General features: G+C 42.2%; 1 protein-coding gene across 3 annotated transcripts in view; it reads right to left on the bottom strand.

The window, feature by feature from the left end:
* The window catches only part of BICRAL (BICRA like chromatin remodeling complex associated protein), a 68,471-nt gene that overhangs the window by 7,493 nt on the left and 33,256 nt on the right, over window positions 1–27,722 (bottom strand). Inside the window, exons 1-10 of one of the 3 annotated variants that reach the window (XM_046638825.1) lie at window positions 26,329–26,479; window positions 23,415–23,460; window positions 22,926–22,974; window positions 22,769–22,837; window positions 18,157–19,836; window positions 5,091–5,196; window positions 4,165–4,265; window positions 3,031–3,092; window positions 2,077–2,222; window positions 694–788 (exon numbers count right to left, since the gene is read on the bottom strand). In XM_046638825.1, coding sequence (XP_046494781.1) covers window positions 694–788; window positions 2,077–2,222; window positions 3,031–3,092; window positions 4,165–4,265; window positions 5,091–5,196; window positions 18,157–19,836; window positions 22,769–22,837; window positions 22,926–22,974; window positions 23,415–23,460; window positions 26,329–26,356 — 2,382 coding nt within the window. In that variant the 5' untranslated portion in view covers window positions 26,357–26,479. Of the gene's footprint in view, window positions 1–693; window positions 789–2,076; window positions 2,223–3,030; window positions 3,093–4,164; window positions 4,266–5,090; window positions 5,197–18,156; window positions 19,837–22,768; window positions 22,838–22,925; window positions 22,975–23,414; window positions 23,461–24,264; window positions 24,384–26,328; window positions 26,480–27,722 lie in introns of those variants that run through there. The other 2 variants (XM_046638826.1, XM_046638827.1) reach the window with 2 other exon arrangements.

Below are 27,722 nucleotides of genomic sequence, written 5' to 3' on the forward strand. Positions count from 1 at the left end.
GCTGCAGGCGGCCCAGTGTTTCGTTGGTTTGAATCCCGGGCGCGGACATGGCACTGCTCATCAAACCACGCTGAGGCAGCGTCCCACATGCCACAACGAGAAGGACCCACAACGAAGAATATACAACTATGTACCGGGGGGCTTTGGGGAGAAAAAGGAAAAAAATAAAATCTTTAGGAAAAAAATAAAATAAAAATAAAAAATGAAAACAAGACAAAACTGACTTTAACATTTGTCATCACTTGGTCTTCTCAGATATTACTCGGGCCAATCTTCAGTGGAAGTGCCACCAGTCCTCCCACCTCTCTGGGTTGGTGAGAGGCAGCAGACAGCACCAGAACGTGGACGGGCTCAGATGGTCCTGGTCTAGATCCCAGCTCCGCTAATTACTCTGCAAACTTACTTGCTGTATGACGGTGGGCGAATTACTTAACCAAAGCCCTAGTCTGCTCATTTGGAAGCAGGACAACAGAAGCACTGATTAAGTGGGGTTGACCATGTAAAGCGCAGCAAATGCTAGCTGCTGCTGTTACTAGTAGTAACAGTCACATGTACGTTTTTCTACAATTTTAACTATCTGAGCCTTTTAAACTATGTTGGGAAAACGTAATTCCTTGAAGGTTTTCTCCCTGAATCGGTAGCTGTGACCTGTGGAGTTTTCAAAAGCCAATATGCTCGGCAGCAGAGTTTTACCATGGCGTCTTCTAGGAGCAGGCATCTGTATTTGTTCAGCATAGCTTGGGTCCTTTTCAGGAGCTGAGTGGCAACTGTTTCAAATTCATTGTCGACTTTAAAAAGAGAGAAAGAGAAAATAGTGAGAAAGTGCAAATCACCCAGTGTGACTTTGGTTTCTTAGGACCGAAACGCATTCCTCTTCCACTATTCAAACACAGCTTGTCTGTGGCTCTTCTCGGATTAGCTCTCCCTTGGTGAAACATCACTGCTCTCCCTCCCCGTCCCCCAGCATGTGAGCACAGAAACTCCTTGCAATACTAGCTTATTTTAACTTTAATAAGGAAACCAAAAATATAATATCTTTAACGTCATTGATAAAAGAAAAACCATATAACACAGACCAGCAACAAATATCAGTGACTAGAGAAGGATCTGCTGGTTTGGATGACCTAGGCCTCCACTTCCTCCCACTTGTATGAAAAACTAAATCAGGTGAAACAATGAAAGCCTACTGTCTGGCCTGGGCAGGCCAGTTTTATGTAAGGACACAAACTAGTTCACGACATCCTGCAGGTCATGGTCCTGTGCCTCTGTCCTTTGTCACTCTCCAAAGGTCTCACACTTTCTGCTTCACTCTTCTCAGAGTCTTTATAGCCCCATTTAATGCCGGATCTGGGCCCGAGTCCTTAAACCTCCCAGGGAAGCTCAGAGTGGACTAACCGAGACCACTGCTCTCAGGTCAGAGATGCCGGCCAGCGGGAGCAAGACTGGGGCCAGCTGAGGGAGGGATCAAAGCAGTGGAGGGGAACTAGCGGAGTCACGGCCTGGGAAGGTGGTGGGAAGGAGGGAGGAACGAAGTGGCACAGCTGGAGGCAGCGGCAGGCCAGGCATCAGAACGGGCTGAGTTCTAGGTTAGGATAAGGGGTCCTTATCCTTAAACTGTTTTGCCAGTTTCTTGACATACAGCAATGCCCTGGACCCACTTTGGAATCCCAAAGAACACTTTTGGGGGCTGAAGCATCTGTCTAACTCATAAAACTGGTAGTAACAGCTAAGGGTGTGCATTCTGCCTAAATGTAAGGACTGTGCCTAAGTCACTGTGCAGGTACCTAGTCCAGAGCCATCCCGTCTGCAGTCCAAACAATGCTTTGGATTCACTCCCCTCAAATTTGCCCATAAAATACTCTGACATTTGAGTATCCCTTCACGGAATATTGAGAAGAAGAAGTCACAACCCTAAACATGGCCTGGGAAATCAAGTAAATTGAGAACAAGTTAGATCTGTGATGAAAAACAATAACTGGCTACCATCTGGGGGCTCTGCGGCTCTCGCTCTTCTGGGGGCATCCCGAGGAGGGTGTCTGGGGTCACAGTGGCACTCTGGGGTCACGGCCTGTTTACCTTTCTTCAAGTCTTCCTCCGTGGGCATGGAGCCCTGGCACACGTGGTAGGAGAGCAGCCTCTGTACCGCATCACTTAGTGAGCGGAACTGACTTTTATCAGGTGTCACAGCATGGGCTTGGTCCCTCTGTAACTGCTGGAGAATGCTTTAAAAGAGAAGTTGCCAATGTCAACCTAGAGTCCTGTTAAGAACTCTAATCATGATGACTACTTGCATGCAAAGACAATGAGACACACAGGAGTGTTATTACACATAGTATAGCAGTTCTATTTTGTCTTCAGTGTTTACTTTGTATACATATGTTTAGAGGTTGGTTTGTCTCCTCTCCAGAGGGAACACAAAGTATCACCCTGGCCTCAAAAGTATGGTGTTCCCACCTACCATTCACATAGATCTTGGCAATGTCTGACCATTGGCTAACTAAGCTTATGGTAACATTTCTGTTCTAAACACAGGAGTCTATCAAACTGTGCTTCTCCTCAGACACCGTTAGGCCAAATAAAGGGTATGGAGTTGCTAAAAAGACAAAGATCTACAGTCATGCGTTGCTTAACAATGGGGATACGTTCTGCGAAATGTGTCGTTAGGCAATTTCATCATTATGTGAACATCACAGAGTGTGCTTACACAAACCTAGATGGTATAGCCTGCTACACACCTGGGCTACCTGGTACTAATCTTACAGGACCACCATCATATATGTGGTCTGTCGTTGACCGAAACGTCCTTATGTGGCACCTGACTATATTCTCTTTAAGAATGGAAGAGCAAACAGTAGGCTCAAGCTTCATTTGATATAATTATAGATCCTGATGGAAACAAACAATAGGGAAAGATTTTCAAAGTATATTTTAAAAAATATATATTATTATAACCTGACTTCTGTTGTATATTTATTGAAGGTTAGGAACCTAGAGAAATGTTCAAAATCAGTCATTTCCACAGTAACTCACAAAGCTCCTTTAGTGAGTTGTTTCGCAGCTGGCCTCTTTTGTCCTCCCGAATGACTATCCACCTAAAAAAAAAACACAACGCTTAGTATTCCCTTTTGTAGAAAAAATAAACAGAATATAGTTACACACAAAGGTCACCATGTTTTGAATATTTTCAACTCCCTATCAAGAGCACATTTCTAAGATTGCAGAATTTGTCCTACTAAGAAATAAAACAATCAAGTCCATAGACCCACGTAGCAAAGTTGCTCTGTGTCAAGATGCCAGGAAGCTGTACTTTCAGTTCCTGGGACGGACTCAGCTTGTACCTGAGTCTCCAGCTCCCTCTGCAAATGCATCGTCATATTTTTGAAGAAATATATTCGCAGGTGCCAACTCCATGAACGTCTGAAAATTCAGTAGGTATTACTTATCTTCTCAGTGGTAAAGGAAGGAGCAAACTCTTTTGAGCTCCTGTTCCACACAGTCCAGCTATGTGACGTAGTAGGGCATTTCTTATACCATGTTAAGGAAACAAATACGCCTTACTCAGACCCAGAGGACGGAACCAGACCCTTCCCTGAGTATTCCAGGCAGGCCCAGATTATAACAAGTTTCATTAACCTATTAATTCGCAAGTTTGACAGAGAAGAAACTAAGGCCTTAGTACGCTGAAAACAAAAAATTTTTCCTTCCTTTTTAGACCAGTGGTTGGGTAAAAAGACCACAGCCTCTGACTACTTCACACACTCCCGGTTGCTACTGCAGAAAAAAACTCTCTCAGTGTAACTAACAGGAACAGATCCACTTTTGAGATGCTAATGAGGGGGGTCATTCAATAGCAAACCACATTTTTTGAGTGCCTACTCTGTGTTGGCTGCTGGTATATTATCACTTGGTGAGGAAATGACAGCACTGTCACGTGAGAAGTAGAGCAGACGCATTCATGCTAGAAACATCAACACGGAGAGGCCTGGCCCGCAGGAAGGTCTGCACGGAGCACACTTCTGCGCTTCACATTCATGGGCACACACGGCGACTGGGCTGACTGCACACACAATGCTGGGCAGCAACCGCCCAACAGAAGATGACACGACTACATCTTCTTTCAATTATGCTGAACATTAAGGAGAAGTTTTGCAAACTGTCTTCTACCTGCACAACTGGCTGGCCAGGAGACGATCCAACGACTTTTTCCTGTTGTGGCTGTGCGGTTCCTAAGGACGCCGGCATGACTTTGCTTCCAGAATCCTGCCCTGTTAGAATGAAACCATAAGACAATGCTCAAAAGAAACAGCAAATCGAGCCCATCATATAACCCTAGAGTCCAACGCAGACAGATGACACAACATTCTGAAAGGGGTTTCTTTGTCATGGACGCCTGCTGTGAGGAAGGAGAGCAGGAAGTACCTTTATCTAGAGGCAGAGGCAAGGATTATTAAAGCCTATTTAGGTAACAAGTAGAAATAAATACATAAATACATAAATGGTAATAAATAAAAGCCATCAACGCTATAGTTTCAAATTATCTAAGGTCTGAGGAATAGGCCTCAAGCCAGTAATCTCTCAGGACTACCAAACCCCAAAATACTCACAACTTAAGGGAAGGGAGCCCCAAACAGGGGACTCCCTAGGAGTGTTCACACTTTGTCTTTCCTAGTACTTAGTGAGCAGAGCAGGTGTCCAAAGTTTTAGAAGAAATGGAATAACTCATATTTTTAGTCTCAGGTGGGATTCTAAATATACATATTCAAAGCAACATGAGGATGGTTACAAAGTCAGCAGTGCTATGTCATACTAGATTTCATTGTTTCTAAGCAGTGCATTCTTTTCACATAATGTAATGTGTCACCATTTAATTAGAAGTGCTTTATTCTTTCTTGGTAGTATATAAAAAGATGGTACAGATGCAACCAGGTATATTATTTGGGTGGAAAGGATACAGAAAGAAGGAATGAGCAGAGCGGAGGTGAGACTGAGTCCTAAAGACCGCATGCAGAAGGAGGATGTGAGAAGAGTGTGCTCTGGGAGCTGGGAGCACAGGGCCGAGCTGAGGAGAGCTTACTACCGAGGCTCCTGACCTGGCAGTGCAGTGCTCGAGAGGCCAGCGATCTGCGTTTGCCTCAGGCCATCTGCGGTCTTGGAAGCAGAAACGGGGGAAGTCTGAGTCAAACTTTTTTTCTGAGCCTGTGAAAAATATTACCAAGATGGAAAATTAATTTCATGACAAAAAGCTTTAACAGACCACTTAAAATGTCAACCAAGCATGTGATGCCTATCTGGTATCATCTTCAAGTTAGATTACAAAACAACAGTTTAAAAACATTCTTCTCCTATCACATTGGGAGAATTGCAGAGTATCCTTTTAAAATCCACTGGCACACTGAATTCTCTGGATGCCATTCAGTAGGGGTGCTGCGCTGATACCAGACTGCCTTCTCATTCATGGAACTGCCGTGTTCCTGGTGCTCAGATGCAAAGCCGAGCCAGGAACTCAGTTTCTATCCCTGGTAATTTTACATCACGCTGCAAGGATTTGACCCTGAATATCAGTTCACACTTGGGGTCTGCATGGACTCTGAGCACCTGGGCAGGGCCCAAGTGCTAACCCCAAGTCTACGGTCAACCCTCCCTGTTTGCTGTGTAGACGATCTAAAATATGTGTCACCCCTTCCGTCTGGCTGTTCTCTAGTTTGTGTCATGTGAATATCAGTTGACATGTAATTAGGAGCTGTCAATTCAAATGAATACTAGCCTGAGCAAAATATTATTAGAAAAATTAATCTGATGTGTAAATGTTGCGTGCTGCTTTTCTATAAATGAGGAACTGGATGATGTTTAAGGACTAACAAGTTCCTTTCAGCTCTAAAAAAAATCTGTTATCACTACAATTTATCTAAAGTAAGACCATAAAGGGCTTTTAAATCACTCTCAATTTTGAATCCTGCTACCCCTTCACAGTGCAGTAAGTTTTCAGAGTTTTTTCTTCATCAGTGGATTTAGAGTTTAATATAACCATACCCATGGGGGACTTACACTATAACATTGGCCCAAGCAAAATGTTCCCACCAACTATTCACGTGTGGGGGTTCTCACAGACCTTGGCATTGCCTGACCATTGGCCAACTAAGCTCATGTTAAAATTTTTGCTCTAAACAATTATCTATTTGGTTCTCTTTTCTAATATAAAAATGGAGAGGGATTTGACATCACCCACGAAAGACTGGAGGAGGTCATTACAAAGTTGGAAATGGTCACCTTGCTCATCCTTCCACTGGCAGAGAGGGTCAGACCTGCACCACCGTAGGCAGACAGGCAATAAATTCTTAGTAAGAAAACCATGAGGGGAAAATCTTCCAGCGTTCACAGCATTTCCCCTAGAAGGGAACTCCGCACTCTCCTGTTATAGGGAAGCTCTTCACAGGGAGAACACCCGTGTTGTGCGGAGGCCTGGGGCCAACAGTGAGTCCAGGCCTCGCTCACAAATATTTCCAGGGGATGAACACTAAGGGCCACCTTCAGTAAAAAGCAAAACTGATAAAAGTTGGAAAAAATGCGGTTTAGCAGGGCAGAGCTATATAGTTAGTACTGAAATAACCAGATCAACAGATGAAGAGATGAATCCAAATTAATATGTTCAAACGACCGAAGTCCTTACAGCAGCATTGCAAAGACACAGCACTTTTGGAATTTCAATATGCCTAGTTCACATAAAACAGAAGAACATCATCCTTATTGCTTTAGAACACACAACTTTTTAAAAAAATAAAAATGGCATTATCCAGCCTGATCTACCACCTTATTTGTCAGACGTGACCTGGAATGACTCCTAATATTAAAAAGACAAATAAAACAAATCCATGCATACATAAGTAGTAAAACCATAAAGTAAAACATGGACGAGATCACCATAAAAGTCAGAAGAGGGGCTGAGGCTGGGAAGGCACCTGGAGGGGGTGGTTTCTGGGGGCAATGGCAATATTCTATTTCTTGAGTGGTTACATGGATGGGTATTGGTTTTATAATTGCTAGTTACTTGTACATTTATGTTTTATGCATTCTTCTAAATGTGTTCTATTTCACAATACAGAAGAGCAAAAGGAAAAAACCCAGAACAATCTAATCTTATGTCAAAGCTTGAAAATTGGCCATCATTTGGGGGTATGAAGTACTGTCATGTCTAAAAACAAGGTCACTATCTAAGGGGACCACCTCTCATTTGAGCATGTTTTTTGATAGTTGCAACCCAAAGTACCTTGACTAAGCTATTTGGTATCGACTGTATCCACAGCACCGTGGTAAGTAATCACAGAGAAGGCAGCTGAAGGATACCAAACAGTCTTTGCTCTCTGAAAGTTTACCATCCAGAAAACGCAGAGGCCCACCCAACCATAATCAATCAGTGCACTATAATTATGGTGTGCAACCTCAACTGGGCCCTCACGCCTGTCCAGCAATCCTTCCTTTCCCCTAGCCAGCTCCTTTGCTCATTTTCCACTGACTGCTGTTTCATTATCTGCAAACCTGTAAGCCAGGTGAGAACTCATTCAACTTTCTACCACCAAAGCTACAACCTTCCCTGCATCCTCACTCATCTTTCCCCCTTCTGTTGGTACCATGGAAGAGGCATCCCGCCTTTCTTCTACAGAGAGTCCCACCGATGCTCCGGGATTCATGTCCTTCTTCCCCTCAGCTTTGAAAAAAGCTCAAGCCTTTCTCATATCTTAAAAAAATAACTCCCCTAGGGGCTGCCCCAGTGGCATAGTGGTTAACTTCACGTGCTCCACTTTGGCAGCCCGGGGTTCACAGGTTCAGATCCCGGGCATGGACCTAGCACCGCTTGTCAAGCCACACTGTGGCGGCATCCCACATAAAATAGAGGAAGATTGGCACAGATGTTAACTCAGCAACAATCTTCCTCATGCAAAAAGAGGAAGATTGGCAAGAGATGTTAGCTCAGGGCCAATCTTCCTCACACATACACACACAACAATAATAATAATAATTTCCTTAACCCCACACACTCTTGTAGCTACTGCTGTGTCAGTTACCTTCACTGTTCTGAGTGTTGTCTGCACTCATTACCACACCTCTCACTCTCTGCTTAGTCTACTGCAATCTGGCTTCTGCACCTACCATTCCATGGAAACAAGTCTCACCAAGGTCAACAACTGCCTCCTTCTTGCTAAATCTGTCAGAAACATTCCAATCCTCACCTCCACTGACTTCTCAGTGACACTTTACTCTGGACCTCTGCCCTCCTGCCTGCAACACTCTCTTTTCTTCGCTTCCAAAATGCTGAACCCTATTGGTTTTACTCCTCCTCTCTGGAACCTTCTGAGTCTCACTTGTGGACTCTTCTTTCTCTGTCTGTCTCCTAAATGTTGAAGTACTTCGGGGTTCTCTTCTGGCCACTATTTCTTCTCTATTTAAACACTCTCCCTGGTCCATTTCATCCACTCCCACCACCTCAGTTACCATTTATATACTCATCCATCCCATCTCAGCCCATAGTTTGGTCCTACACTTCAGTATGTACAGCTCTTTCTCATACAACTTGCTTGTCCTATAAGTACCTCAAACTTGACAAACATTCTAAACTAAACTCATAATTTCCCTTCAAACCACAATTTCTTCCCATGCTTTAGCTCAGTGAACCTGGTGTCACTGTCAGGAACCTAGTGTCATCCTTATTCACAACCAATCAATTGAAAGTTCTACCTAACCTAATTGTCTCAAATCCATTCAATTCTCACCAGCTCTACTGCCATAGGCTAGTGTGGGTCTTCCCTAGTTCCTGCTCAGATTATGACGCTGGCTCCTTCACACGACACACGGGGTCCTGTACGATCTGGTCCCTGCTCACCTTTCCCACCTGAGTCTCCCGCACCTCATCCGACCTTGTCCTCCCTCCCACCGAGACCACAGTCTCTCCTCCCTCCAGGCTTTGCATTCGCTGTTTCCATTGCCTGAACAGTCTTCACTCAGGCCCTTTCTGCCTGGAGAAGTCTTCCTTCTCCCTCAGTAGGTCTCAGTCAGAAACCACTATCTCCAGGAGACCTTCCCCGACCATCCATTTGGTTAGAGGCTCCTTTCTGAGCCTGGCGCTCTGGACTGCTTCTACCAAGCACTTTAAATACTGCGTTGTGGCTGTTGGCTCCAGTCCTGGAACAGATTGTTGTGTCCCTGGGACTTGGCCCAGGGCTGGCTGTGGTAGGTACTGAAATGCTGTTGAATGAATCAATCAATGAAGGAAACATTTAGCACAGTAAGTGATTATGCATCTAGGGGGCAGTATAAAAGGGCAGAGATCAGCAGAGCCTGACAGAGGCGCCATTCTTCTGGGGGCTTTGGGTGGGGCCCCAAAGGAGGGGAAGTATTCAGACCTGATAGGAAAGGACACTAACAAAGACAGTCAGTAAAGGCTTGAGGCTCACAGTCAGTCTGGCCTATTCAGGAACAATATGGGGTCCACCTGGCTAACCTGGAGGGTTTCTGACGGAGAAACTTAACTGCCAGGCCAGGGGTTTGGACTTTCCCCTCCGGCAATGGGAATCTCCCACGTGATTTGCTTCAGGTCGCCAAGCAAACGTTTTAGAAAGATTAATATGGTGGAAATCTGCCTTTTTAATTTTATTTTTGTTAAAGATTGGCACCTGAGCTAACATCTGTTACCAATCTTCTTTTTTCTTTCTTCTTCCCAAAGCCCCCAGTACATAGTTGTATATGCTAGTCATAGGTCCTTCTGGTTGTGCTACGTGGGACGCCGCCTCAGCATAGCTTGATGAGCGGTGCCACATCTGTGCCCAGGATCTGAACCAGTGAAACCCTGGGTGGCTGAAGCGGAACGCGCAAATTCACCACTGGGCCACGGGGCCGGCCCCTGATGGAAATCTGCCTTAAAGAAGAGGCCAAAGGCGGATTAATCACCCAAATAATTGTTACAGGTGTCTAATTACACTATGTTAGGGTTGGACCAGGCCTTGGAAATCATCTAGCCCAGCGGCTCCCTATCCGGGTTGACTTTAGAATCACTCGGGGAGCTTTTGAAAACTGCTGATGCTCAGAGCCCTTTCTCCAGGCCGTTTAAGTCAGAATTTACGGAGGTGAGGCCCAGGCATCCATATTTTTAAAAAGCTCCCCAGGTGATTCTCTTGCACAGTTAGGGTCCTGCATTTTAGAGAAGAGCAAAGCAGGGGTCAGAGAGTTTAAGATAAGAACTCAGGGGGCCGGCCCATGACAGAGTGGTTAAAGTTCTGCACGCTCTGCTTCGGCGACCCGGGGTTCGCATGTTCAGATCCTGGGTGCGGACCTACTCCACTCATCAGCCATGCTGTGGAGGCATCCCACATACAAAACAGAGGAAGACTGGCATGGATGTTAGCTCAGGGCTAATTTTCCTCAAGCCAAAAAAAAAAGGAGGAGTACTGGCAATGGATGTTAGCGCAGGGAGCAAATCTTCCTCACAAAAAAAAAAAAAAAGGATATGAACTCAGATCACAGAAGCAGTCACTGGCACAGCAGGACCTCCAAGTGAGCTCTGCCTCCTAATGCAACTCTTGTTTTTTCCCTTTATAGTGCAGTCCCTCTTAAAGTCTAGCTCAGGGTATGGATGTAGAAAAGGAGAGAAATGGGAAGCAGTATGGTATAGAGAGATAGCAGGTCAAGTCTGACTTTACGAGCAATTTGCCCAAGCTCTGAACCTCCATCTCCTGTGAAATGGGAACAATGATGTTACTTGTAGCCCTAAAATAAGGATTGGAAATAATACATACAGCCCCGGCAGTGTACCTCTTGTTAATAGTATAATCATTATGTTCATTATTATTGGAGAGAATGGATATGAGACATTCAAAGAGGAATTGGTAGGATTTGGTAACTTAGTAAGGGCATAGAAGGAGGAGAAAAAAGAACGTCTGGATTTTGAAGTCTGGGGTCTGAGAACACGGCCCCACAGAAAGGTGGGCAGGCTGAGCCAGAGGGGGAAGCGACTATGAGGGGCAGTGCGGGTGAAGACCTCAGGTGTGATCACTCCTGAAATCTTGGACCCAAAGCTGGTAGGTGCTGCTCTTGAGGAATTTAAAATCTACCAAATATTTTACTGATCTAAGGAGATTTGGGCTTAAAATAATTTACTTACTTTTGTTTGATAGGCTACACTCTCACATATCACCTCCTTTCATCACTGACTTTGGAATGCTAATCCATTTATAAGGAAGTTTGAGTCCTGTGAATTACTCTCTGCATTAAGGGTTTAAGTTCATGGGGCTTCTTGGAAAAATGCCTTATTCTAGGTCTGAGGAAAGACCTACAATATCTTGTGCCACAAGATGCTCAAAGGAGAGGGGAACATGTCAAAAGCATAGAAGTCACATAAACAGGCCTCCACTGACTAAATCTGGGACAATTTAAGCATCAAAAGGAATAATGAAAGTAATAGATTGCAACACATTAAATACAAAAAGAACACATGATCTTTTAGAGATATACGCTAATATATTACAGATAAACTTATATGTCTGGATTAGCTTCAAAATATTGGGAAGGAGGAGAGTGAGTGGGGTATGGAAGAAACATGAGTAGCCATGAGTTGGGAAGCAGTGAAGTTGACTGAACTCATTACACTACTTTGTCTACTTTTGTTTTCATGTTTAAAATTCCCCATAATAAAAAGTTTAAGAACAGACTGGTGGTTACCAGAGGGGAAGGGGGTAGGGGAAGGGCAAAAGGGATAAAGAAGGATGTTCGCACAGTGACAGATGCAAACTAGACTTTTGGTGGTGAACACGATGTAGTGTATACAGAAGTCAAAATATAATGATGTACACCTGAAATTTATATCATGTTATAAACCAATGTCACCTCAAGAAAAAATAATTTTTTAAATGAATCCAAAAAAACTTAGTTCATAGTGTTACTCAAAGTGAAGAGAAGAAGAAAAAGCTCTTCTTTATGGAAAAATCCCAGCCAATAACTGTGAATATGATAATACAATTAGGAACCATTTTGCAACCACCAATGTAACAGTCAGGCGAGGCTCATCAGTGGAGTCTCAGGCCGCTGGGTGAGGGGCTGGGAAGCAGGACAGCCACGTGGTCCCAAAGCACCATCCGAGATCATCTCCTCTTTACAAAGGGAACAAGCTATCTCTGAGTACCCTAAGGAGAAAGGCTGGTAGAGGCCTCCATAACCAAGAGATCATACTCAGAATCACCAACAATGGGACAAACCGACATTATTTGCCTTGCCAAAACCATTTAGCCTGATTCTAATCATGAGGAAACAAGGAGACGACCCCACACTGAGGGTCATGGTACAAGACAGCAGATCTGGGCCGCTGTAGACTAGAGCCATGACAGTAAGTGGAATCAGGGTTCTCACAGCTTTCTAGATGGCAGCATTGTCGTAAAGGACATTATCGGGTCAAACGGAAGAAATTTGGTATAATAATCCTATTATATTAATGTTAAATTTCTCGAGTGTGATACTGAGATTGTGGTTGTATTGGAGAAGGTCCTTGTTCTTAGGAGATACTTGCTGAAGTGTTTTGGGATAAACGGTCATGATGTTTGCAACTTACTTTCAGGGAAAATTAGTGTGCACGTGTGCACAGAGAGAAGCACACAGATACACACAGATAAAGAAAATGTTGCAAAACATAAACAACTAGTGAATCTAAGTGAATGGGTTCACCGTACTCTTCCAACTTTTCTGTGAGTTTCAAAGTTTTCATGGTGCAAAAGGGGAGGCGGGCACAAGGAGCTGGTGACACTGTTGCTGCAGGGTCCTGGGGGCTGGGGGACAGGAGAAGGAGGGAACTTTTCACTGTAGGATACACCTTTCTGTGCCTTTTGAATTTTGAACCAAACAAATGTATTATCTATACCAAAAATAAAGTTTATATTTAAAAACTTACCCCCTCTAATATGAACCTTTTATAGTATCAAAACTTGCTAAAAACAAAAAAAAACCTCTTGGACAACGAGATTTGATGAGCTTCTGGGTTAGCCAATGCACCCACGTGCATTGGTGGTGGGAGGGTTGTGCACCCCAGCTCCATGGGGACAGAAGCTCCTGCAGTCAGGACCCTTCTAGAACCTGCCCTATGTACCTTTTAATCTGGCTGTCCATCTGTATCCTTTATAATAAACTGCTAAATGTAAAAAAACAAACAAAAAATTGCTGAATTAAATTTCCCCAAATAGACAAACACTGAAGGCCCCTGATAATGGTATTTTTGTTCCAACATTCTAGAAAGTAATTTATACAGAAATGTTACACATTTAAAAGGGTTGCTATAAGTGTTTCCAGACGTCCTGGGGCTTTAAACGTTAGACGACACCTCAATACTACTTTTCCAACTCCTGCTGCCTCCAAGGCTGTGTGCTCCTTGCTCCAATACACCGGATGCTTTAATTGTTCCAGAAAACCTAAGCAGGAACACACTTGATAACACAACCGACTTAGTTTCCAATACTTTTTGGCATTAAAAGTCACAGAAAATTACTTTGGAGCTGCCAGTGTAGGCTTCTTATTACCTTTGGTCAATTGAAACTTTTGGGAGTCAGAGAGAGAGATGTTTTTCCCCATTGAAGTATTATTTATTATGTAGCAGAAAAAAGAAATGATCATGCAGGGGGCCGGCCCCATGGCTGAGTGGTTAAGTTCACACGCTCTGCTTTGGTGGCCCAGGGTTTTGCTGGTTTGGATCCTGGGCGTGGACATGGCATCACTTATCAAGCCATGCTGAGGTGGCGTCCCGCATGCCACCACTAGAAGGACCTACAACTAGTATATACAACTATGTACTGAGGGGCTTTGGGGAGAAGAAGAAGAAGAAGAAAGACTAGCAACAGTTGTTAGCTCAGGTGCCAATCTTTTAAAAAAAAATTAATAAACATAAAGCAGATCAATACATACAGATATAAAATCATCCTTAAGTTACATGATTAAGCAAAACCACCTCTGGAGTCTTGTGGAGATAAGTACACACATGTGGTATTTGCCCTTTATATGCAGAGGAACCTCCGGGGGGAGAGGAAGAACCTAGAAACAGTGGGGGCCTCTGGGCGGGAAACCTGGGGACTGGCAGGAAGACTTACTTTTCAATCTAAACTATTTTGGAACTGTTTTAAATTTTTACTAATTGTATGTTTTACTTATTTTTAAAACATACATAAATATGTTTTGATAAATGCTGTCTAGGCATCATCTCGTCTATGTAAGGTAAGTTTTTCAAAACCAGAATAAAATGAGAATAATCTATAATTCTATCACCCAGAGAACTGCTGTTAACGTTATACTGCATTTCCTTCTAATGAACTTTCTGGGTTTTTTGTAAGCAAGAGGGGTTTCTATTTTTCCATTCACCATATTGCCTCTCCTCATCATTTCTCTAAAAGTGAAAACAAATTGTTTAGTAAATATTTTACATTTAAATGTGCATTTTAAACATTTCACATTTATGTGTGCACATAAAATTATTCTGTAAGCCTTTCCCCAAATCTTTATTTTCCAAAAACATTTTTTTTAAGATTTTATTTTTCCTTTTTTCTCCCCAAAGCCCCCCAGTACATATTTAGCTGTGGGTCCTTCTAGTGGTGGCATGTGGGACGCTGCTCCAGCATGGTTTGACGAGTAGTGTCATGTCCACGTCTAGGATCCAAACCAGTGAAACCCTGGGCTGCCGAAGTGGAGCACGCGAACTTAACCACTCGGCCAAGGGGCCGGCCCCTCCAAAAACATTTTGAATGGCTACATAGTACTTCATCATATCCGATCATTCTCCTTTTACTGGACATTTGGGATTTTAGAAAACTTTTTTGCAACCAAAGAATAGAAGAGTATCTATGGTATGCTATATTTTGAGTAAGAAAGGAGGGGGAGTAAGGAAATACTATTAACTGCTCATTTGTATGAACATAAACATAGCATAAATAAACTAGAATCTAATGAGATTGGTGAATATAGAGGACGGGTGAGACTGGCAGGAAAGGATGGAGGGTGGGAGCGGGGGAAGGGGTAGGGAGGAGGGAGACTGCTCCAGGTTGATGTTCTGCAGAACCTTCACTTTGCGGACCATGCTAATGGTTCAATGTTCAAAAGAAATTAAGTAGATAAAATCACCAAAGATAACGTGGAAAGAATCCTAAAATGAAATACAAACAGAAACAAAGCAGCAGAACTATATCTCAAATGAACAGCATAACCATACTGAGGGAAGGAAAAAGAACGAACCCAAGAAATGTTGTAAGACAGTATTTCGACTAAATATCTATAGGCTAAAGACAGAACCGTAAACCAATACTGGAGTCCAGTTACTAGGTTTGTTTTTCACAGTGGTATGGATTAGCAATTCTGAAATTATTTTCTATGTGTTCTAGGATAGAAGAAATAAGTAAATATACTATAGAGCTGGCTTTCTCACTATCAGAGAAGAGAGTGCAAACATGGAAAAGAGGGAGACTTGAATAATGAACTCTGTGGTCCTAGATTAGAATTGGAAGTATCAATATGAACTCATGGTTTTTAGTATAGACTGATGGATATATAAACAGTTATAGATGTTGAGTATGTGTAAATATATGTAAGTCCAAGCTGAGACAACCCCAGGAGCCATGAATATGTAGCACTCAGATCCTGATTTCTAGATATTATTCTCCACTAGAAGGAATAAGGCTCCTTAAAGAAATGGTTGATTTTAGGGCAGAGGCAGGCAAAGTAAAAGGTGGACATGGAATATCTTGTTTTGCCTGAAATTAAAGGAAGTGCTCAAAGCACAATGGAAACACATCAGAAGGACCAGCAGCCAATTTGGATGGGTGCCCACTGGCCATTAATTTGAACACCAAAATAAGTGATTGTAACAATTTATAACCCATTGAATCAAATAAGAATCTGAGTCTAGACCGATACAAAAAAACATAAGTACAAGGGAGAGAAGGAAAAGCTCTTACTTAGAGTAGAATGTCAACTATTAACGGAGAACAAATGGTGGAATTAGAAAATCTCTATCTAGTGACCAACATAGTAATAGCTGATTCAGTAATTGATTCAGTCAGGAATTATCAATGGAAGCTTAAACTACTGTGTGCAAGTCTGATGAGCAACTGGATATCTACATAGTCTCAAAGTATTTCCCAAAAGAAACATTAAGATGTATCACACACCATCTTAAGCAGACATCATCTTAAGCAAGTGTTCAAAGTTAACATCACCAGCAATGGGACAAGTCCACATCGTGAGGAAACACTACTTCTGTGGCAATCCTACCAAAAATGTATGACCTGAATCTAATCACGAGGACACACCAGAGAAAGTCAAATTGAGGGACATTCTACTAAATAATTGGTTTGTACTCTTCAAAAATGTCAAAGTCATGAAAGACAAAGAAAGATAGAGAAACTGTTTCAGATTTAAAGACATGAGAACAAAATCAGACAGTGATCCTGGACCATAAAAACAAAACAGAATAATTTTTTTCCTCTTTTGCTGTAAGAGACATTATTGGGAAAACTGACTAAATCTGAATAAGGTGTGCAGATTAGATGATAATATTGTAATAATGCTGATTTCTTGATTTTGATGACTGTACTATGGTTATGTAGGGCTGTGTCCCTGTTTTTAGAAAATGAACACTGAAGTCTGAAGTATTTAGGGGTCAGGAGCCATCAAGCCTGTAATTTACTCTCAAAATTGTGTGTGTGTGTGTGAGAGACAGAGAGAGAGAGGGAGAGCAGAAGAGAGAGAGAAAGCGAAGGATAAAACAAATGTGGTAAAAAGGTAACATCTGGGACATCTTGGTGAAGGGTATATGAGAATTCTTTATACTATTCTTACAACTTTAACTTTTCTCTAAGTCTGACCTTATTTCAAAACACACAGACGGGGCCGGCCCCATGGCCGAGTGGTTAAGTTCGCATGCTCCACTTTGGCGGCCCAGGGTTCAGATCCTGGGCGCTGACCTAGCACTGCTCATCAAGCCATGCTGAGGTGGCATCCCACATGCCACAACTAGAAGGACTCACAACTAAAAATACACAACTATGTACCGGGGGGCTTTGGGGAGAAAAAGGAAAAAAATCAAATCTTTAAAAAAAAACAACAAAAAAAATCCCACAGACCTACATACACCTTTGATATCAAAACTAATACATTGAACATCCTTGATCATAAATAATCTTTGTTTCCTTGGGATTCTTAGTAGAATTTCTAAGTCAAAGGTATACAGTTTTAAAAATATTGATGTATATGGTACAGAGAAGTTTCTAAATACTTCTAAACGTGGAGGGGAAAGGCAGTGGAAATGGAGGACTAAGAAGGGTATGGAGCTGGAACTATGAAGTGTACTCAGAATGAGTGAGAACCAGAAGCTAGAGGAGTTCAAGCATCGGCAGACAGGGGTGAGGGCCCAAAGCTGATGACATTTGGGGTGACTTTCAGAAACATAAACCTTATATGGTTTTCCCAATTGCCCAAGTAATTTCCCTGCACCGCAGCACAGTAAGAGCAGGTGCAGGTACCTGGTCAAATGACAGTGCCCTGCATCCCTCCTTCTACGTGCCTCCCTCTGGCGCAGGCCAGTTACCCCCTGCTGAGTCACACTGAGTCCCTGAGCCTTTGCGGTTGGCACCCAAGAAGCAGCTACGACTTCACCCAGCCCATAGTCACACGACCTAGTGGTTTGCTACATGATGTAATAATCTAAAATAAGCTTTCATTTTAAATGCTCATAATACGTTCCATTAATATTGGTTCTTACTGAGTATTTGCTATCTTCTAGGGACTATGCTAAGTCCTTCATGTGGATTGTCTCATTTAATCCTCCCAATAACTCCATGGGATGGTAGTAGTACGATGTTCATTTTGCTGATGAGGAAAATTAAGTCTAGAGAGGTAAGTTAAGACTTGTCCATGTCATAAAACTTATATTCAAATCTGTGAGTCTGACTGCAGAGTCTCTGCTCTAAACCACAATGCTATGCCAGATAAAAAATTTCTTAGGAAGAAAAAAAGCAATCAATCGTAAGTTGAAAATTTCAAGTTAATAAATTGGGAGCCTAGGATGAAAATTATATTCTATTAAATACACAGTCCATATTTCCATTCTGTTATCACCCAAACACTCATTTGACAAAGGGAGCATACCTGACAGAAGAATTGCTGCTGGGTTCCTGCTCCAGGTGTGTTACTGAAGGTGCTGGTAGATTTGGAAGAAGAAACTGGAAGACGATGAGACACACTGACCGGTACTGGAGTCCTGTTTGGCTGGGTCAGCTGGTCTCCCGTAAAGTTTGATCCTGATGCCCCCGACTGAACTGCAGACCCCAGACTAGGATGGGCAGTGCTGGTTGAGCTGACGACAGGGAAACGACTAGGTCCTGCCATGCTCGTCACTGAGGGCATGGTGGTGAAGCCAGGTCTTCCTTGGGAGACGCTGCTCTGCCCAGGTGACAGGTGTAACACAGTTGGTGATGCCTGCTGCAAGGGCATCTGCCCACCAACTATCTGAGGAGAGGCATGATTGACTATCACTGGACTTCCAGAGGTGGCAAACGTCTGCCCAGACACCAACTGGACGGCGGTATTCTGGTTATTAAGCATCTGTCCAGAATATGGTTGGTTGGTCCTGAGCATGTTAGAAGAGTTTCTGTTCAACATGACATGCTCTGAGGCCACTTGGCCAGAAATGAGCTGAGAAGGTTGAGTCTGAAGAAGTTGCCCATTTATGGTCTGGACGTGGTGTACCGAGTTGGAACTGACAGAAAGGCTTGTAGGTATGAGGAACTGACTTTGGGGTGTGTGAGGCTGGCCCATGGGAGAATGAATAACGATACTACCCCCCGCGCTGCTCACTGCCTGTGAGGTGACTGGTTTCCTTGTGTTCTGTTGGTTTACAATGTTCACGGACATGTGCGGACCAACTACTGAGCCCTGGGGTGAGCTTGCCGAAGCAAAAGAGATCCCTTGTTGAACATGGTGCTGCTGTATTCCCAAATTGTTCACATTGTACGTATTTTGCTGACCCATCTGGATAGGCTTTGGCTGGATATTAATTGGGACTTTATTTGCATTTGGTGCGAGACCCCTTTGTATGATGATGTTATGCACAGGTAAAGACGTTTGAAAATTTGTGCTATTAAATGGAACGGTAACAGGCTGTGCTGCTGGACTGGAACTGGAGTTCCCAAACAAGGAGTTGCCATTAGGAGTCTGTCTATGAACCAGAAGCCCTCCACTCACATTGGATGGAGCTTGCTGCCCGCTGCCCTTCAATATGATTTGAGATCCATCTAGGTTATTAATCGTCATCATGGAAGGTTGATTACCAAATGACCCAATTAGTTGTATTTGCCCAGAACCACTAATCTGACTGCTATTAGACAAATGCTGGCTGGGAACACTGATCCCCACATGTTGCATAAAACCATGTTGTACACCCACTGTATTGCTTGCAAATGATGCTCCAACAGGCACGTGAGTCACCCCTATAGGCTGCAGCGTCTGACCTGAGTAATTAGAAACATTAGAAGCCTGAGTAAAGGATGCTGATGAAGAAGGATGAAGCTGAGCTTGTGCAAACTGTTGGCTTGAACCTATGCTGGCATCCAAATATGCCTCTTCTGCCAATGTCTGTTCAGTGATATTGGCCTCCTGCAAGGATTTCTGAAGAATGTCGAAAGGTTGGTCCTCACTGAGATCAGGAAGAGGAGAAGACTCAAGTTCATCTTCAAGAAACTGAAGGCTACTTGAAAGTGGCAGTCCATCACTGGGTCCTTCTCCAAGCTGGTTACTTACAGCTTTGAGGGATGACTTAGGGTCAGCATTCTAAAAAAATAAGCAGTATGTTACATGGCATATCAAACCTCTGAAAGAGATTCTTAAAAAAAATTAATCTCACTGATGAAGATGAAGAAGCCATAACAGGCTGCTTTTCAGGCATAACGACCCAAAACGCTCCCCTTATTCTGCTATTTTATTTCCTCAGTAATGATGTTTAACATTATTTTTCTAAGTATAAGCATTCAGTGCTCTGGTAAATTATTTTCCAGAAAAATAGATAAATAACAGGAACATACTGATAACTACCTGGAGTTTAGCTTCGTTATTTGAGGTATTGGCACAGACTTTATTTTTCAGGATTGCTCCCAGTCCAAGGCTTGAGTGGGACCCCGCCCAGGTACATGCGTACACAGGAGACGGCCATGTCCAGTCCCTTGTTGCACAGGAGTCTAAGTGAGTTTGGGGAGTTCTGGGTGTTTTTTTACTAGACACCCAGAAGGTATCCCAGATTCAGCCCTGTCTTTCAAGGTTTCCTCTGACTCCCCTACTTCTAACTCCACCACTCCAGGCAAGACCAGTCCAGATAAAAACAAACTTCCAGGGCCGGCCCAGTGGCACAGCAGTTAAGTGCACACGTTCCACTTTGGCGGCCCGGGCTTTGCTAGTTCGGATCCTGGGTGTGGGCATGGCACGGCTTGGCAAGCCATGCTGTGGCAGGCGTCCCACATATAAAGTAGAGGAAGATGGGCACGGATGTTAGCTCAGGGCCAGCCTTCTTCAGCAAAAAGAGGAGGATTGGCAGCAGATGTTAGCTCATGGCTAATCTTCCTCAAAGAAAAACAACTTCCCACATAAAATGAGTGAATAGTCTTTTGATTTCTTAGAAGTAATCAGCTTACTATGATGCTTTAAAAACTACTTCGTGTCCTATTCAAAAGTAAAAGCCCATCAACTTATTTATCAAGTACCTACTTGTGTGTTAGTTTCTGTCCTTAAGGAGTCCTTAAGGAATAGGCATTCCAACTAGAGACAACAACACAGGCGTATGAAGAGAACTGAACACGGTCACTGATAAATAAGATACACTCCACTGGCCAGCAGTTTTTCATAGGACATGTCAAAATTATAAAAGAAAAGATATGGAATCAATAGCTATTTAAAATAAGGTGAAAACAATGTGAATGTACCTAATACTGTTGAACGGTACATTTAAAATGGTTAAATGGTAAATTTTATGTCATATGTATTTTAACACAAAAACATTTTTTAAAGGTGAAGCAAAAATTTAAAAATAGATCACTCAAGAAGGTGCTCCAACTTGCAAAGCTGTAGAGATTCTCAGCCCTGGGCTGATAAGGTGTTGGGGAGTAGATGATGGGGAGGACTAGGCGGAAAAGCCAAGACTAGTTCATTTGACACCCAATCAATCAATAGTTGAAATGGGATAAATGTGGTGGGACTTGAAGAGTCATTTGAAAGGAGATAGGGAAAGCAACTGAACGCAAGGAGGATATTTTTTTGCAGAGAAATATCAAGGCAACGACAGATATCTCCTGAGTAGTGAAACATAGTTTAATGTTTTTACAACGCACAAATTAACAGACCATAGGTTTAAACACCCATATTTTTCAGAGCTTTTAAAGTATTTCTACTATGACTGACAAGATGCAATAGAAGTTCCCAATAAATACATATTGAATGAAGTAGTCTAAAAAGTTAGAATTAATACTCATGTGGAAGGGGGAGAGTTGGTAAATAAAAATCACTAATGTTGAGGGGCAGGCTAAAATCTACTTTACGGGCTAAATGGCATCATATGTAGTTATTACTCGTTTAGAATGAATTTCAGAGATGCTACTAATTTACAAGCCTTACAGGAAATCAGTGTTGTGACTTTAAAGCCAGCCCCAGCATGTGGAAGCCTCTTGCATGAGCTCAAATACTTGAAAGAAGTATGCATTCCCAAGGACTTCCTGAACACTATTCCATTTTATAGATGAAGACAATAAACACCCTGATGATGACGGTGAGTTAACATTTATTGAGGGCTGCACCAAGTGACTTCTGTGGACTAGTCAATTAACCTTAAGCACCCTATGAGGTAGTCCTACTATTCTCCTGGTTTCAGAAATAAGGAAGTTGAACCTTACAGAGATGTAGTGGTACATCCAAAGCTACACAGCTAGTAAGTGGCCGAGTGAGGATTCAAACTTGGGCAGTCTGACTCTGGACTACCATCCACGGTAGAATGAAGCAGTAGAAAAGATGAGAAGAACACAGGGATAAACACAGTCCCCTGGATAAAGCCTCCAGGCAGGACTCTCCTATCCCCCAGGTCAGCTCTCTTCTCGAGATGCTCCTACAGCTTAAAGATACGGGCTCCAGAACGTGGTGGCCTGGGTTAGAATTCCAGCTCTGCAACACCCAGCTGTGTAATTTGGGGCAAACACTAACCTCTCTGTGCTTTACTTTCTTCATCTATAAAGTACAGATAATAACAGAACCTACTTGACAGAGTTATTGTGAGGATTAATAAGGTTAATTATGTTAAACCCTTAGTGCTAAGAACATATTAAATATGTTCAATAACTTTTTTAACATATTAAATATGTTCAATAACTTTCAGTTTTCTTTTTTCTCGTTTAAGATGAAAACGCTTAGCAAGTAACTACAATTAAGAATAATTTTTTTAAAGCTATGTAACAAGATTCGAAACATTTTAATATGACTTCTGAGAGATTTTAGAAAGAAAGTTGAAAGCTTAGGAAAATGGCAAAGTAAATCTCATACAGCTTGTCTTAATTGACTAAGTTGAAAGTGGAAAATGTCAAGATAATTCAATAGACTTTCCTTCTATGTGAATTACAAAAGACGAGGTGACGACTCTCATCATGACATGAAGGCAGCTAAAGCCTCCACTCACAAAGCACCGATGAGACACAAACACTTGCTCACACACCCAGTTTCCAATACTCACACTGGAGTTGGCGAAAATTGAATTTGAGTTGGCTGCAGAGTATCCTGCATTAGTCAAGTCATCATTGCTCTGCAAAGGGACAAATTCAATAAAGTGATCACTTCAACTGTAAAGAAGAAACAAAATTTATACCTGTGATGTTCCAAGTATTACTTACAGATTTATTACTAGGTCCATGTAGAAAATAGTTCAATGCTTGTGGGTCTCTAGAAGACGACAAAAAAGGGAAAACAACAAATAAATACATTACCCACTTTATGATTCATTTTTACTAGGGTAAAAAGAAAACGACATAGCCTGAGTAAAATTCTCTCTCTTTTTTAAAACAATTTTATTAGTAGTTTTTGTTTTAATACTTATGCATTTATTGGACATTGTTCCATTTCCTAATATCATTTCTGGCTCCTGGGATTTTTTAGAAAATACATTTAATGAAGGATGAATAAAGTTACCTAAATTAAATTACCTAAAGATGACCCCATATCCAAGTCTCTTTACTCGTCTCTTTATTTGTTAATCCATACAATAGCTATGATAATTAATTTTTATTTTAAAAACTCACACAGTTTTAATAAGCTTATGAGGTTGTTTTAGTACAGCAAACCCACACATTTGATTTGCCCTGATTTTGGACCGAGCATCTTACCCGATAAGATCAAGGAGACACGAGTCATCATCATCATCCATGACAACTATAAAGAAAAGGAGGAAGAAAGCACCATTTCAGCAAAGCAGATTAAGGCCAGTAGCATCAATGTGACATAAAAATATACTATATACTTTCCTAGATAAATAACTGTGTAATTTATGTGAGTTTTTCCTCTAATTGCTTATTTTAATGGGAGTTAAAAATTTTTGTGGTCACAAGAGATTAAATATTCAATTTAAATTGTTTTTATTAAACACAAATCCTTAACTCACAAATCAAAAGGAATCTAGACAATCAAAGATAGCTGGCAGCAGCCCCTCACACGCAGAGTCCCCGAGGGGCTGTAAACCACGGACAGAACGTCCTCAAAATGTGTCATGAACAAGGAGAGAAATAATATTTTTGTTTTAGAAAAAATCTCATGGGTACACAGGTCTTTGAATTTTGTGACTGAATGTTTCCAAACGTGGTGAGCAATCTGGATTTCTTGCCATACTTTGGCCAACTTTATTCTCCCTACTTTTTGAGACAGAAGAGGACCCATAGCGCCAGGCCGTGCTGCTCCAGGCTTTGCCCCAAACGTCCCCAGGTCCTCCTTCGGCAGCAGCACTGCCAACTGCTCAGTTCCAAACAATCTATATCCCAACACTAGAATTTTTAAAGCAGAAAATCTCAACCAAAAATTCACCCCAGCTCCAAGCCCAAAGCTCCCTCCCTCCCCAGCCATCGACAGCATCAAGCTTAGCCAGCGAGATTACTGTGCTCTGGCTGTAACAATAACAACTGTACAGATTCCAAGAGCAGTTCTCTCCCGTTCTCCCCCTCCCCCGAGATCCGGTAAACTTACACTAGTGATCCGACACCTGGCAACACTGCTTCGCACCCATTTTGAGCCATGCGTGGAATAATTTACATCACGGAATGCCAGGGCCAAGAGTTCTGGAGCAGTTGGAAAGGGCAGTTGTGAACAGCAGTTGGACGGAAGAATGAAATCCTGAAGAGATGCCCAGAAGAGGGACACGCCCGAAGGAGGCAGAAGGGATCATTTCTACTAAATGTTTTTTCTTGGTTAAAACTGCCATCTCCTCTCCAGTTCCCCCAAACTTCCCATCCTATCAGTCACGAGGCCAAACAAATATAAAATCGACTCCTGCCACATGGAAAGAAACTTGCTTTCCTCAGGAAGGGTCTGGAAGGGGTAAGTATCCCCCGATGTGGGACCTTCCAGTTGGCGGGCGAGTTGGTTCAGTTGCAGAATGATCTGGTGATTACAATCCATTTGAGTGGAACTTTAGTGAGAGGAGAGATGATGGATGAGTCAGGAGGAAGGAAGAGTGGGAAAAGCGTTTCAAACGGTAAAGTCCATGGCTAAAACTGTGAGAGCGGCAGCTGGCTGAGTGAAGTCTGCTTTTAGGACCAGATGTGGAGTTACTCAGGGTGTGCTAGCATGGCTGTACTAACAGAACATGGCTTTTGAGGCGTGAAAATGGTACAGGAAGGAAAAACAGGGAAACTATGATTAAACAGACGTACAGAAGTCTGTGTGAAGGGCTTCTTGAAACCCTGATGTTTAAGATGGTAGAACCTCATTAGCTATAGCTCAGTGTTGTGCCACAGGCTTGTCGCCCAGATATCACAATCACGTGGAATTAATTAAGCAATTACAACATATAATTAAGCCTATAAAATGGATATTATTTCTTTACTTCAACATGACCATTTAAATAGAGTTCCACCATATCCTTTGTAAATTTATTTTTTAAAGTGTCTAACAGACTCTAGAACTAACAAAAATGTAACTGAGAAACAGCCTACACCAAAAAGTAAAAAACCAAAAAACGAAAACATTTCACAACTATCCCAGCTCCCCTCACTGCTTTCGCCTGTACCTGGCTCCTCCAGGGGATGAGATGGCCAAGGGTTAACCAACAGACAGAGAAAGACAGACAGACACCAGTCACTCCACCGAGGTGTCACTGCCACTGGGACTTTCAAGCACAGAGAACATCTGCTACCCCAAAGTTCAAAGTGACAAGCTAGTCCGTGAGTAGCCCAAATAAAAGAACGATTTTATGATACTGGATGAAATTAAAAGCCATTGTGTATCCTCCCCTACCAAACCACACGGGCTGCTGAAACCCTTGACTTGACAGCACGCTCCTTGGGGATATCGGCCCTAGTCAGTGACGTCAGTCCTACCAGAAAGGCCTCCTCCTCTAGCCCCCCTTGGTTAGAACTCTGAAAGGCTTTATAGTCAGGGGTACCCTGAGAATTCTACTTTTTAAAGGGCCACACTCTTTTCTGACTATAAGCAGTTTTCCCAGCTCTACATAGTGCCAAATACAGTCATAATACAGCCTAATCCAGTAGTTTCTTAACCCTGGAGGACAGATGTTCTACCAAAGCAAAGTTGTAGAAATGGACTATGATTCTAAAGTGGGAAGAAACTTGAGGATCAGAAACTAATGACTCAAAAGCAAAGAGCTTAGTTTTCTTTGGAAAGGTTTTCCCTTTACCTCCGGACTCTTGTTGAGGCTGTTTTCTCATTAAACTAACAACCTTGGAATCAATACATGGGCCTCTAGACACAGGTGAGCATTGTAAAGCCTTGTAAAAATATATAAAGAGCCCCTATACATAAGAAAAAAAATAAGCTACCCTGCGGAAAATCAAATGGTGTGAATCATCAGTTCATAAAAAAAGGAAAAACATGTAGCCGCTAAACACATAAAAATAATCAACCTCACTTAGAATAAGAGAAATATAATTTAAAGTTACAATGAGATACTATTACTTCTCAGATTGCCAAGATAAAATTTTGGCTAAGGACTATGCCAGTCACCGACTTTTATCCCTTGGTAATGAGAGTATGAACTCATATAACCTCTAGAGAGGGAAATTTAGCAATTACCTTTCAAAATTTCAAGTCCACAAATCATTTCATGTAGCGGATATTTCCAAGTATTTGTCCTGCAGATATTCTTGCATGAGCGCAATGATCCATGTATAAGAATATCCAGCGCAGCATCACTGGTTTTAGCAAAAGACTGTAAACGCCTAGATGCCATGGGTCTCAGGTTTCTTTCTGGGGTGATGAAAATGTTCTGGAATTAAACCACTGAAGTGTACACTTTAAAAGGGTGAATTTTATGGTATGTAAATTATACCTCAACTTAAAATATTTTTTTAAAACCCTAGATGTCCATAGTGAGAGACTTACTAAATCAATTATGGTTCATTCACATAGTGGAATACTACATGGTCATTAAAAATAACACGGAAGCTTTAAACAAACTGACTTGGAAAGACACATGGTCAAAGGAAGAAAGAAAAAGAAAGGTGCAGAACAGTGTGTACATTACACTCCCAAATGTGGAGGGGTGGAGAATATATATCTTGGTAAATGTTCAGACCCCCAAATGAAGCACACATAACCAGTAACACTAGCTGCTTCTGGGAGGGAAAGCAGGTGGCTGAGAAGAGAGGAAGGTATTCTCTTTACTTTTATGTCATTTTGTACCTTTTGAATGTTGTGCCACATGCATGTAAGGCCTATTTTTTTAAAAAACGCAACTAATAAAACAAAGAGGGAAGAGGGAAGAGCTCTGAAACACAAGAACCTCAGTCAGGCTCACTCTAGGTAAGCATACCAGATAGCAAATACTCAGAAATTTTTTTCTTTTTTGAGGAAGATTAGCTTTGAGCTAACATCCACCACCAATCCTCCACTTTTTGCTGAGGCAGCTTGGCCCTGAGCTAACGTCTGTGCCCATCTTCCTCTACTTCATGTGTGGGACGCTCGCCACAAGCATGGCTTGATAACTGGTGTGGAGGTCCACACCAGGACGCAAAGCAGTGAGCCCTGGGCAGCTGAAGCTGAGCACGCAAACTTAACCACTGCGCCACTGCGCCAGCTCCTCAAACACTCAGCAAATTGTAAAACAGCCTAGTGGCCTCAAGAATAATCTACATCAGCTATCTTAAAAGAAATATCTTAAAGACACTTTGATTTTCAATAAGATCACATGAAAAGTTGGAAGACTTGCAAGGTAGAGATATGAAAGAAGATGATAGGCTATTTAATTGTTTTTTCACACTGGGGGAGAAAATTTAAGCTCTCATATCAAGAAATGCATTGGTTTCAAGAACAGATATTTTAGGAAAGCTGGCTAAGCAAATCAATTTTACCTATTTAAGATATTCTACGCTAGCGGCAGTAGAAGAAAACTTTTAAAGTCATAACACAGGATTTCAAATGCTTGATAAATTGAAATTTGGCATGTGATTACTATAACAAACGTTTTT

Source organism: Equus quagga, chromosome 15, assembly GCF_021613505.1.
Source record: "Equus quagga isolate Etosha38 chromosome 15, UCLA_HA_Equagga_1.0, whole genome shotgun sequence".
Classification (NCBI taxonomy): domain Eukaryota; kingdom Metazoa; phylum Chordata; class Mammalia; order Perissodactyla; family Equidae; genus Equus; species Equus quagga.